At 38.2% G+C, this 13,054-nt stretch overlaps 1 protein-coding gene across 5 annotated transcripts in view; it reads left to right on the top strand.

The window, feature by feature from the left end:
- The first annotated feature begins 217 nt into the window (after positions 1 to 217).
- Positions 218 to 13,054, top strand: part of BCLAF1 (BCL2 associated transcription factor 1) — a 30,811-nt gene continuing 17,974 nt past the window's right edge. For 2 of the 5 annotated variants that reach the window (XM_045499740.1, XM_045499738.1), the window contains exons 1-5: positions 223 to 354; positions 7,266 to 7,370; positions 9,411 to 9,524; positions 10,292 to 11,197; positions 12,290 to 12,955. In XM_045499740.1, coding sequence (XP_045355696.1) covers positions 9,421 to 9,524; positions 10,292 to 11,197; positions 12,290 to 12,955 — 1,676 coding nt within the window. In that variant the 5' untranslated portion in view covers positions 223 to 354; positions 7,266 to 7,370; positions 9,411 to 9,420. Of the gene's footprint in view, positions 355 to 7,265; positions 7,371 to 9,410; positions 9,525 to 10,285; positions 11,198 to 12,289; positions 12,956 to 13,054 lie in introns of all 5 variants that reach the window. The other 3 variants (XM_045499739.1, XM_045499741.1, XM_045499737.1) reach the window with 2 other exon arrangements.

Raw genomic sequence — 13,054 nt, 5'->3', positions numbered from 1 at the left:
CCCGACCCAACAGCACACTCCGCCCACCGTCTACCGTCACCGCAACCGAGGCGGCAGCGCCAGACCGGAGGGCGGAGCCGCCAGATCTTCGCGCGAGATTAGCCACGCGAATTCCCAGAAAGCCTCAGGCAAATCTTAATAGCAGCCAGGAAGCCGGTTTAGGGCGGAAGGGTGGGCGGGGCTAGGCCAGATATTTAGCGGCACTGGAGGCCACGCCCCAAATCGGAAGTGACGGAAACGAGCTAGCGCGTCGAAGATACCTCTATGGTTTTCCTCCCGTGCTTGAGTCGGGAAATGGCCGCTGTGTAGTTACAACGGAGATAAGTCCCGGGAACCGTGCTTTCGGCGTTTCAGGTAGGCCTCATGCTGCATTCAAATCACTCAAAGGGCAGTAAATACCGAGGATGAGTGAATTATTGTTGAATCTTTTGTGGGTGGTGACGGGTTGGCGGCTACAGGAGGACCCAGGAGACGTTTCGCCGTTATTTATGCGTTTCCCCGTCAGATCTTCTCAGGTTTTCGAGGCACTACAGGTCGAAAAGGTGGGGGGTGGGGTGAGTAGCGAGAACGGTGCGCGCGCGCGCGCGGTTGCGAACCTGGCTCGAAACCCAGAGACCGCGCGGCCTTTCCCTGCGCGTGCGCACATCTCCCTCTTCAACCCTTCCCCCATTTCCTCGGCCCGGACCCTTGCGCGCGCCCGACTGAAAGCTCTCCCGGCGCACGCGCGCTTCCTTCTTTCTCCGCCTACGGCTCCTGAGGCCGCTGGAGGTGCAGCTTGTGTTCGCTTCTTATTGGCTGGGATCGCCACCTTTCTTTCCAGGCTTTGGGCTTTGATAAGACAGCTATGACCTGCAGCAAAGTGCGTTGGGTAGGTTGACTCCTTTCTGCGTCGTCTTTAAACTCCTCTTTCCCGGTTTCACGCTACCCATCGGTTTACGCCTCGTTTTTTAAAATTCGGTTCTGTTCTGGGAACGTGTTCAGCTGTCCCCGTCACTGATCCCGGTATCTGCCTCCCGCCCTCGGTGTCGCGGGACAGTTTTCTCCGAGGTTAATCTTCCTGGATCGCCTTGGAAACCCACTGTATTTTTAAGCGAACCTGCACTCTTGACCCTTAAAGAGTTGGTGCCTGGTTACTGTTTCCTAGCATGGGGAGCAGGCCTTAGCTGATGGATCCAAGAGTAGCCCTGTCACACCCGGTCCCAAAAGGCAGTTCTCCAGTAGTACAAGCGAAACCACGTCCTTTTTTCGGCAAGTGATTCAGGTCTTTTGTCGTGTCAGAAATGTTGCATCCATGGTAGGTAGACGGTGGGATAAATGGGTGGGAGTGGTGAGCTAAAGTTAGGGACTTTGCCCTCATTTTAAGTCCATAAGTTGGCTTTCTTTACTTTGAAGACCTAACTTATTAGAATCAAGCAGCAGTACTACTGGCAACTACTTTTCTACGTCAAACTTTTTTTTTTTTTTTTTTTAAGCGTTTTAGATTGGAAAACTTAGGACTAAAGTTGAAGGCAGATGTAACCCAAACTGACGTTAGAGATGTGTTCAGACACATCTTTTTGCAGCAGCGCCTTTTACTGTTTCTCTGGTATTAAAAAGTAAGCCAAAATTCCTTAATCTTCGTGTAAATTGTCATTCCGTTGGACTTTAGTTGGAATGGGGCTACTGTTTAGACAGTAAAGGATCTTTACATAGGAAAAGCTGCTACAAGTTTGTTTGCATTTTTATGTGATTCTAGCCAATTGAGGATAATTTGATGAGAAGGATTGTGTGTCTAAACTCATAGCTGAACAACCCAAAGTTGAAAGGTGGCTTATAGCCATCTTGTTTTAAGGATCCCAGTTTACACTGTAACGTTGTGGTAAACTTGGAATCGCCCTCCATTTAGGTAATTAAAATGGTGGCATGGGATATTTTTAGCTAGAGCTAATTCTTATAAGAACAATAGTACTTTAGGACTTGGAGACAGATCTGTAAAACACCCTTGATAGGCTCAGGTCTAGTTGAATTTAACTAGCTGTATTAGATTTAACTGTATTCAGAAGACTTGTAGAAATAGAAGTCTCTTCAGTTCTATATAGAGCTTTGGATTGGGAGTTTCCGGAAACTACATTCATGTGTGTGTTTATTTATTTTGAGAGAGAGTGTGTGAGAGAGTGCTCTCAGTTGAGCGGGGGAGCGGCTGTGAGAGGATGAGAGAGAATCCCAAGTAGGTTCCATGCTGTCAGTGCAGAGCCCTACTCAAGGGTCTCATGAACACTGAAATCATGACCTGAGCCAAAATCAAGAATTGGTTGCCCAACTGACCGAGCTACCCAGGCGCCCCTCAAAAGTGCATTCAAAACTATTAGTTGAACAGTAGCTGAATTCCACTGTGTAATTTGCAGTGAGTTATTGACAAAGAAGTAGGTAAGGGAATCTAGAAGCCCAACGTATCTCTGGGTAGTAAGTGTACATGGTTAGGTTATACTTCTAGGTTATGGATTTGTTCCTTTTTCACACACAGCTTCTTACATAGTGGTCATTCGTGTGTTATTTCAGGGTCTTAAGCTTTGATTTTTTTTTTTGCCCCAGGACTGGAAAAAAAGAAAAAAACTAGTCTACAGATGTTAAGGTAGTAATAATTGTAGCCTACATTTGTATAATATTTTGTGGAGTTTTCAAACTTGATCTAATATTTTCCCACTTAGGTTAGAGACCAGGAAGGTAGAAAACTTACTTAAGGCTCCATGAACCAGGGAGTGGCACAGCCTGATCTAGAATGCAGGTATTTTTCTCATTTCCATGCTCTCTTTTTTTTTTTTTAAAGCAGGATGACAAAAGTGGACAAAGAACTAAAAACTTGTGACTAAATCATTTTTCAAAACCTTGCATTTATTATTTATTTATTTATTTATTTATTTAATGTTTATTTTTGAGAGAGAGAGAGAGAGTGCGAGCAAGGGAGGGGCAGAGAGAGAGGGAGATACAGAATCTAAAGCAGGTTCCAGGCTCTGAGCTGTCAGCATAGAGCCCAACGTGGGGCTCGAACCCACGAACTGTGAGGTCATGACCTGAGCCAAAGTCGGACGTTTAGCCCACTGAGCCACCCAGGCACCCCTCAGAAGCTTTTAATTATGGAAATTTTCAAGCACAAAAGCAGAGAAAATAGTGAACTCCGATGTTCTCGTTATTTAAGTTTAGCAATTAGCCATTTACCAATTCTAATATTATTTACTTATCTTTATTTGGAGTTTTTTAAAGCAAAATTCTCGTTATTTTGTTCCACATTTATAATGTTGATTAATGCTGTATCAAAAATATTATTTTTACAAGAATCATTTGAAGTAAAATTAGTGGATAACCTGTAGGTAAAGCTGTCACAAGCCAGGTTTAACAATAATGATAGCTAACATTTGAGTGCATAAGCTAACATTTGAGTGCATACCGTGTGCTAAAGGTTAGGCTGTTTACATTTATTCAGTTTGTGTAACATTAAACCTATGAGTTAGTACCATTATTAGCCTTATTTTATACCTGTGGAAGTTAAAGCTGAAGGCGAGTAAGGTAACTTGACCAGTGTTGGGCATCTAGCTAATGGTCAAGTCAGATTTTTGAACCTAGTCTATTGGAATAATAGTGTTAGGATATAATTTTTAGCGTTATTAAAGATGTGAGTAGCAATAATTTGTATCACAATTTGGAAGCCAAACTCCCTGAATCTGCTAAAATGAAGACTTGGTTCAAATATGCTTGATTGGGTTATCTAAAGAATCCATTTTGGGGGCGCGTCAGTGTTGTTGAACTCCATTGTCTGCTCTTTTCATTATTTGTGTTCTAGCTGATCATAATGTATTGCATAAAAGGTACACTTTGTTAAGGTATTTAAGAACTTTAAACATAAAGCTTGACTTACTCTCTTACATTCCTCACTGGTTGGTGAATCAGTTGGAAAAATGCATAAAGCAATTTATTCCCTATCTCTTTTTACATTTCTTTTTCTGATGTTAGTAAGTGATCTAAGGTTGTAATAAAGGGATGATTGATTTGGCATTTTGAATTCTATATATAGGTTATGGCCACATCAAGCACCTGTCAGTATATTGGAGAGAGCACAGGAGTTGGAATCAGGAGGTCTGGGTTAAATTTTGGATTAACCATTTTACACTCTGTGACCATAGGCATCCAAAAATGGCAAACTAATCTCTTGTTTTCTCTCCCAAACTTGCACATCACCCAGATGTTTGAGCCCAAAACTGAGAATTTAGGACCGCGGTTTTCTTTTTTCCCCCCTTCTTCTCTCTGATCCACACCAACAACCTGTGAACAAGTACTGGTTGACTGCACTTCCAAACTAGATTCTGGGCTTCTTTTTTCTAGCTTTATTGCTACTATCTTTTCCAGGTAACCAATTATATTGAATTTCAGCCTTGTAATTTATCTCCTTGATCTCTCCCTGTTGTTCATGCTGTTCACAGCAGCCATCTTAAAACGTGAATGCGATGCTGTGACTTCCCTGATTGCGGAGCCTTCCCAATATATTTAGATTTTACTCCGGCCTTCTTACTAGATGCAGTTTGCTCTGGTCCTTTCCTGCCTTTTCTACTTTATCTCACATCCTCTCCTCTCACAGTGCCTCAACTTAGTGTTCTTTCTGTCCTGAATTTGCCAAGTTTGTGTCTTCTGCCTAGAATGCTGTTCTTTCTGTGGAACCTTGAAATGTCCCTTGAATTTAACCTTAATGTTAGGGCCCAAGAACCCATTTTTGTAGTCCTTTATACTTCCTAACACATCATGTTCTGGGTTTTTCCCCCTCTCCCTTTCTTTCTTGTGAACATAATTTCCAAGGGAATAGGAAACTTAATGTTTCACTTAAAGTACACTATTTCCAGTGCTGGAATAATAGTACCTGGCATGTAATAGGCACCTTGTAAATTCAGATGAATTCTAAAAGTTTAGAGTTCTCTTAATTTGAGAGAAGAGGTTATGAGATTATGAGCATTAAGTGAGATGATTTTATTTAAGGTCACCTAGCATAATTCTTAAGTTGGTACTTAAGATGTCTTTGCTATGATTTGTTGATTTCTGTTCTTCACTAGTTAGTTTTTGGGGAGCAGGCACCTCTGCCATAGTCATGTTTCCCATAAAACTAGCACAGTGCTTTGTACATAGATTTTCATTAAAAAAAAGAATTCGCTGAGCTGACTATAGTCTTTGTACTGACTATGTTAAATATTAATGTTAAATGTTAAATATATTTTTCATTAAATATTATATATTAAATAGTATTAAATATATTATGTGTCATGCTTCACATATGATTTTTGAATTCTTGATATGGGTACTTGAATATACTTATAGATCGTGAACAAGAATATGTATCTATTAGTAAAACAGCCTTCAGCCCTTCCTCCCTTTATTATTTCTAGTGTATATTTTCTTGGAATTTCAAAAAAAAAATCATGACTTGGAGTAAAGAGGGATTTGGCAGTTGACTTTTTCTTCAGATATGCAGAAATTAAAATTAGCCTTTTAGAAATGTTTAGGGAAAGTGTTAACTAAAATGAGTCTTGTATCACTTCCAGTAATGAATCAGTAGTGTTGGACTTAGAAGGTCCAGAGTAAAGTTTCATACCAATACATCAATTTAGAAGATTAGAGTTTTTCTCTGCCCCCCCCCCCCACGGGATTCGATATTTTTAAAACTAAACATGCATGTACTTTAGAAATCCTTTTGTTTTTGTATCCAGTCTTGTATTTTTATTGTATTTTATTTATGTTTTTCTTAATTACTAAGTTCCTGTTCTTTGTAGATTGAACCTCAAATCTCTTAATTTTCCCAGCGGTAGGGCCATGGGTATTTAGGGGACAATATTCTTAACTTTTTTTAAAGTTTATTTATTTATTTAAAAAAAAATTTTTTTTTTCAACCTTTATTTATTTTTGGGACAGAGAGAGACAGAGCATGAACAGGGGAGGGGCAGAGAGAGAGGGAGACACAGAATCCGAAACAGGCTCCAGGCTCTGAGCCATCAGCCCAGAGCCTGACGCGGGGCTCGAACTCACGGACCGCGAGATCGTGACCTGGCTGAAGTCGGACGCTTAACCGACTGCGCCACCCAGGCGCCCCTAAAGTTTATTTATTTTGAGAGAGAGATGGAGAGGGAGTGGCGGAGAGAGGGAGAATCCCATGCAGGCTCTGCAGTGGCAGCACAGAGTCCAATGTGGGGCTCAAACCCACGAACCCCACCAACCTTGAGATCACGACCTGAGCTGAAATCAAGAGTCAGATGCTTAACCAACTAAGCCACCCAGGCACCCTAGGGGACAACATTGTTGATTGACCAGTTTAATTTTATCATTTCTTTTCCTTTGTATTTCTACTTTCATTGCATTTTTTATTGGATCTTTGGTAAGATTCACAGATTTTCATATTTATGTATATTTTTTTCATTAAAAGTGGTTTATGAATTTGTTGATTTTAGGCATGTATCAATCTTGTATTCTTTAGTTTCTGCTCCCTTCATGTTTTTTTTGAATGTCCTATGCACATGATTGGTAATCACTGAATGTTATTTATAAAGCTAACTTTTTCAGTATTGATAACTGCTTAATATTTTGTGCAAAATTTAAATTTATTTGTGTAGTAATAGTAAATTAGGAACAGTATTGGCTTTTATTAGATACTTGTTTCATTTACAAGTTGTTCTTTTGTACGTGTATTAAAATGCTTTTAGGTACAGAGCTAGGATTACTGTGATAGCTGTTCATATGAATTTTAGAAACCTGTTTCAAATGAAATTGTAGAAAGGAAGTGGCCAAAAGAGAATAAAGATTAAGATAAGTAGCAAAACATTAAACTCATAGTTTCGGTAAGTTAAGAGCATTATGAATACTAATAACCAATAGATGACATGTTTTGCTATTCCAAGAGTACCATATTTGGCATTATATTAGCCACTTTGAAATTTTTTTGATAGGATAACAGCATAGCTTCTGTTTTCTAAAGCTCAAATTGCTATCATTAAAATTCAAGTATTTAAAAAGTAAAGTGCTGTCAGTTTCATGGTGCACATCTGCATTCTGATTAAAACAAAAAAAATTTCTTAAGCTTTTATGGTCAAAAGTTTATTTCCTAAATCAGTCTCCCTTTCCCTAAAATCATTAGTGCCTTTATTGAGAGTTTATTTCACTGCCTAATATGATTGATTGTTGTGAAAAGTGGGTATTTTAATTTACCATAAATCAAACTCCTTGTGTGTGTTTTTTTTTTTTTTAATCTTTGCTAGGAATTTGAATTCAGAGTTTAATTTCTCAGAACGTTTTCTCCAGGAAGAATTTTAACAACATCTCAAAGACTTCACTTGACTGCTTAATCCTGCATAAAACCCAAGGTAAATAGCATTCTTTTTTCTAGTTTTCAGTTTTAGTTTGAGAAAATGTGACTACCTAATTCATAATTCTGTCTGAGTGATTAAAAGTGATGTAGTTTGAAGCTTTTGTGGTATTTGTTTTGGTGGCTTGAATGAAGTAAGCCAGATTTTAAAAGTTTTATGAGAAAGATTCTCTATCTTCTGCCTCTGTGTTGTGTGCCTGCTTCCATTTTTATACATCAATTTAAAGACTCAGAACACAAAGCCGTTTAAAAATAACAAAATAACTCCTTCCCTTATGCATATAAGAGAAATTCTATAACTTTTTAACACTTTTGCACTGATGTTAATTAAAGTTGATTGTATTACTTGTGTCAACTCATTTAGTACTCAGTACAACCACGAGGAAGGTAGTATCTTTACATATGCCTTTTTATGAGAAGATAGAGGTGATGTTTGTGTATTTGAGGATAGTTATGTTTTATTTTGAGATAAATATATATATTTGAAACCCTGAATTTGTTATTTTTTTAAATGTTTATTTTTGAGAGAGCACATGAGAGTGGGGTTGGGGGCAGAAAGGGGGGACAGAGGAGGATCCGAAGTGGGCTTCGTACTGACAGCAGCAAGCCCATTGTGGAACTTGAACTCACAAACCATGAGATCGTGACCTGAGCTGATGAAGTCGGACACGTAACCGACTAAGCCTCCCAAGTGCCCTGTCATTTGTTTTTTGATGAAGTATATGCAGATATGATGGTTGCTTTTTCTGTAATTCAACTCAGCGTTAGCACTTATAAATATTATTTCATAATACTGAGCAGAGCCTAGGTAGGTAAAGTTAAATGCCTTCAAAAATATTGGGTTGTAAGAGAATTGGAGGCTGTTGCAAGTTTAGTGAGTCAATTTTTATGGAAACAATGATTTCGGTAATAAGTTAGTTGAAATTTGGAAATAGTTATAGCATAAACAAACTTGGGGGGGCACATATACTTGGGAGGTACACATATAGGTTTAATTTTGTGAGTAGATTTCCTAAATCGTTTCGTCTTATTATGATTTCTGTACCCAATGAGGTCTGATTATTCCATTAGATATTAATGCAATATTAGAAAAAGTTAGAATACTTGTGCCCAACTTCTCTCTTTCTTGTAGTTCCACTGTCTTTTTTTGCAGCAATCTTTACAGTCCATTGACTTACCAGAGGGCTACAGGGTGAACTAGCATTGTCACATAAGTCCATTTTTCTAATGTAGTCATGCAGCATTATATGCATGGAGTGGTTAATTTAGTCCCATTTTAAGGCCATAAAGCACTTAGGATGACAGTCGCTAGGTTTATTATTATTATTATTATTATTGTTATTATTATTATTTTTAGTATTATGCCACTTGTGTTTTGTTTCAGGTTCCTTATCTGTAATACTGTGATACTTATCTTTTTTACAGGAGAGGTAGGCATTTGTATTGGTCATGGAATAACCTCTAACATGCTGCTGCAGTCTGATATTACTTTCTGGCTTCTGCAGCTGCTTCCTTTTTGAATTAAGGCATGTAGGTGCTGTTGTATCTACAATATATAGTACCTGTTATGCAGGTGAAGATATAGTTTTAGTCAGGGATAATTGTCTCAGTATTCATTTGAAAATGATGAGTAAGATCCTGGGGCGCCTGGATGGCTCAGTCGGTTGAGCGTCAGACTTCAGCTCAGGTCATGGTCTTGCAGTTCGTGAATTCAAGCCCCGTGTCAGGCTCTGTGCTAACAAACAGCTCAGAGCCTGGAGCCTGCTTCGGATTCTGTCTCTCTCTCTTTCTCTCCCTCCCCCCCCCTCCCCTCTCTCTCCCCCCTCCCCTGCTCATGCCCTGCCTCTCTCTGTCTCTCAAAAATTAATAAATGTTTAAAAAAAAGTTAAAAAAAAAAGAAACAATGATGAGTAAGATCCTTAGAGAAACTTGTGCCTTGTAAAATTCAATTTGTCTTCTGTGAAACTTCTTTAATTGAATGGTAGTTTTTTTGTTTTGTTTTTTTGTTTTTTTACTTTTTTGCTCTCTTATTGACTAGGAGAAAAGAAATGGGTCGCTCCAATTCTAGATCACATTCTTCGAGATCAAAGTCTAGATCACAGTCTAGTTCTCGATCAAGATCAAGATCACATTCTAGAAAGAAGAGATACAGGTGAATTCCTGTGTTTTTAATTCTTTTAATAATGATAGTCGTATTGGTTGATGTTCATGGAGTGCTTGCTATATTTAGACACAATGCTAAAGTCATTAATATATTCTCAAATAACCCTGTGAAATGAATCCATCTACCTTCATTGTAGAGTTGGGGAAATGAGAATTGTTTAGGTTGCAAGCTAGTAAATGGCAGAGCTTAGGTTTGATTTCAGTTAGTCTGACTTCAGATCTCAGATTCTTATTATACTGTACATGTATGGTAGATTTCTTTGAATTTACATTAAGAGATGAATAATGGGAGAACTATTTGACAGTAAATCATCTTTGCATATTATTTCATAGTTTCTCATTATTTCTGATTCTGATGTCTCAATATTATGTGTGCATTTGGCCAGTAGTATGTCATTGATGAGTATTTTTCCATGCCATTAAATATTCTTTTACTGTTTTACTATAAGTACCTGAATAACTTTTCTGTAATTTGTTTAGTATGTCCTGCTGTTAGGTATATCCATTTTTTCCCTTTTTTGTGTGCCTTCATTCCTAAGGCCTTTACTTTATTCTTTCAGTATTTACCTTAGTAATGAAACTTTGTTCATTGAAAACAGTAAACTTTACTTTTGTATAAATGAGAGGGGTTTTTTTTTTCGTATACATTTTTGGTTTGGACTATTTACATGTTATTTTCAACCAGAAGTATTTAGAACGGTAGAATAGAATAGTTTGTTTTTCTTACATTGATATTTATTTCATTTTTAGTTCTAGGTCTCGTTCCAGGACATACTCAAGATCTCGTAGTAGAGATCGTATTTATTCTAGAGATTATCGTCGAGATTACAGAAATAATAGAGGAATGAGACGGCCTTATGGGTACAGAGGAAGGGGCAGAGGGTATTATCAAGGAGGAGGAGGTAGATACCATCGAGGTGGTTATAGACCTGTCTGGAATAGAAGACACTCTAGGAGTCCTAGACGAGGTCGTTCACGTTCCAGGAGTCCAAAAAGAAGATCCGTTTCTTCTCAAAGATCCCGAAGCAGATCTCGCCGGTCATATAGATCTTCTAGGTCTCCAAGATCATCCTCTTCTCGTTCTTCATCCCCATATAGCAAATCTCCTGTCTCTAAAAGACGAGGGTCTCAGGAAAAACAAACCAAAAAAGCTGAAGGGGAGCCCCAAGAAGAGAGTCCTTTGAAAAGTAAATCACAGGAGGAACCGAAAGATACATTTGAACATGATCCATCTGAATCTATTGATGAGTTTAACAAATCATCAGCCACATCTGGTGATATTTGGCCTGGCCTTTCAGCCTATGATAACAGTCCCAGATCTCCTCATAGTCCTTCACCGATCGCTACACCACCTAGTCAGAGTTCGTCTTGCTCTGATGCCCCCATGCTCAGTACAGTTCACTCTGCAAAAAACACCCCCTCTCAGCATTCACATTCCATTCAGCATAGTCCTGAAAGATCTGGGTCTGGTTCTGTTGGAAATGGATCTAGTCGGTACAGTCCTTCTCAGAATAGTCCAATTCATCATATCCCTTCACGAAGAAGCCCTGCAAAGACAATCACACCACAGAATGCTCCAAGAGATGAGGCTAGGGGACGTTCTTCATTTTATCCTGATGGTGGAGATCAGGAAACTGCAAAGACAGGAAAATTCTTGAAAAGGTAAACGCTAAAGTCTTTAGATTATAATATTAATAGTTGTGTTCTTTGGATTCTGTTTGGGTATATAAGACTTACAATTGCATTGTTTTTACTCCTGACTTTTATAATTCCAAGTGGTTTTTACTACATTTGGTTAACTTTGGAAATTAAGTGTTTTAATAGAAGCTAATTTATATTTCTTTTCAATTTTAATCCATTTTCAGTCAGTCTAGAATTAATGTAAACAAAAAAATGTAGTAACATAAAGCATAACTAATAGTTATGTTGTAACAACTTAATTTTGTGTTAGAGCATTGAAAGCTTATTTTGTTTTCTTCACCATTATAACGTGGCCTATGTGAATAATAGTTACAGTACGTGCTCTTACTTTTGTGGTATTCTACATGCAACTGCCAATTCTTAATAAATCTGACTATAGAAAAGCTAATTATTTCTTGATCTAGTAACCTTTGAAATCTACTTTGTTTAAATTCTGATTTCAAGCATTGCCGAAGAGTTGCTAAAAAACTCAGTGAAAATTGGTTGCTAAATGTAGTTTGAGAAAATAGAACAGGCATGCTATTTATGGCATATTGCTGTATAACTTAGAATAAAATTTTTTATTGAACTAATACAGTTTCTACTTAGTATTGCCAGAAATCATTTTCTGCAGCAGAGTAGATGTGAAATATTTTGTGATTCACTTAGAGTATTAAATAATACTACTAAGTTTACTTTTGTGAATTCATTTCTTTTAGTAGGGAAGTGTAATAGTCTGAAATTTTGAGTATAATTATATGTAGAGTTCTGATAGATAGGTACATTGTTTATTAGTGGTTCTTAGCCTCAAAAATTAAAGTGTTGCATGTTATAGAATTTCTGGAATTGGATTTGTTCGTGCAGAATTGTGGCTATGACTAGAACAGGTTTTTGAGAGTGCTGTATGGCTGCTTTTAATGTTTTTTTAAAAGTAGAATTATGAAAAACAGTTTTCGGTGGTTTTTTTTTCCTCTTATTACTGGTCCTGCGATGTTGGGCAACATGTAGAAGTATACAAGTGATCCACAGTGAATGCAACCTAGAGTTACCATCCTCTTCTCTGCTTATTCACAGGTTCACAGATGAAGAGTCTAGAGTATTCCTGCTTGATAGGGGTAATACCAGGGATAAAGAGGCTCCAAAGGAGAAAGGATCAGAGAAAGGGAGGGCAGAGGGAGAATGGGAAGATCAGGAAGCTCTAGATTACTTTAGCGATAAAGAGTCTGGAAAACAAAAGTTTAATGATTCCGAAGGGGATGACACAGAGGAGACAGAGGACTATAGACAGTTCAGGAAGTCAGTCCTTGCAGATCAGGGTAAAAATTTTGCTACTACATCTCACCGGAATACTGAGGAGGAAGGACCCAAGTACAAGTCCAAAGTTTCACTGAAAGGCAATAGAGAAAGTGATGGATTTAGAGAAGAAAAAAACTATAAACTTAAAGAGACTGGCTACGTAGTGGAAAGGCCTAGCACTGCAAAAGATAAGCACAAGGAAGACGACAAAAATTCTGAAAGAATAACAGTAAAGAAAGAAACTCAGTCACCTGAGCAGGTAAAGTCTGAAAAGCTCAAAGACCTCTTTGATTACAGTCCCCCTCTACACAAGAATCTGGATGCACGAGAAAAGTCTACCTTCAGAGAGGAGAGCCCACTTAGGATCAAAATGATAGCCAGTGATTCTCATCGACCTGAAGTCAAACTCAAAATGGCACCCGTTCCACTTGATGATTCTAACAGGTAATTCCACATTGATACCCAGGAAGTAACCTGTGGTTGCTTAGTTAATATTCTAGTTAATTATCTTATTTTGTGAACACACTCCCATTTTCGTATTCA

This window comes from Leopardus geoffroyi, chromosome B2 (genome assembly GCF_018350155.1).
Source record: "Leopardus geoffroyi isolate Oge1 chromosome B2, O.geoffroyi_Oge1_pat1.0, whole genome shotgun sequence".
NCBI classification, from domain to species: domain Eukaryota; kingdom Metazoa; phylum Chordata; class Mammalia; order Carnivora; family Felidae; genus Leopardus; species Leopardus geoffroyi.
Note: the sequence above shows the minus strand (reverse complement) of the source record. Positions and strands in the feature narration are given on the sequence as shown.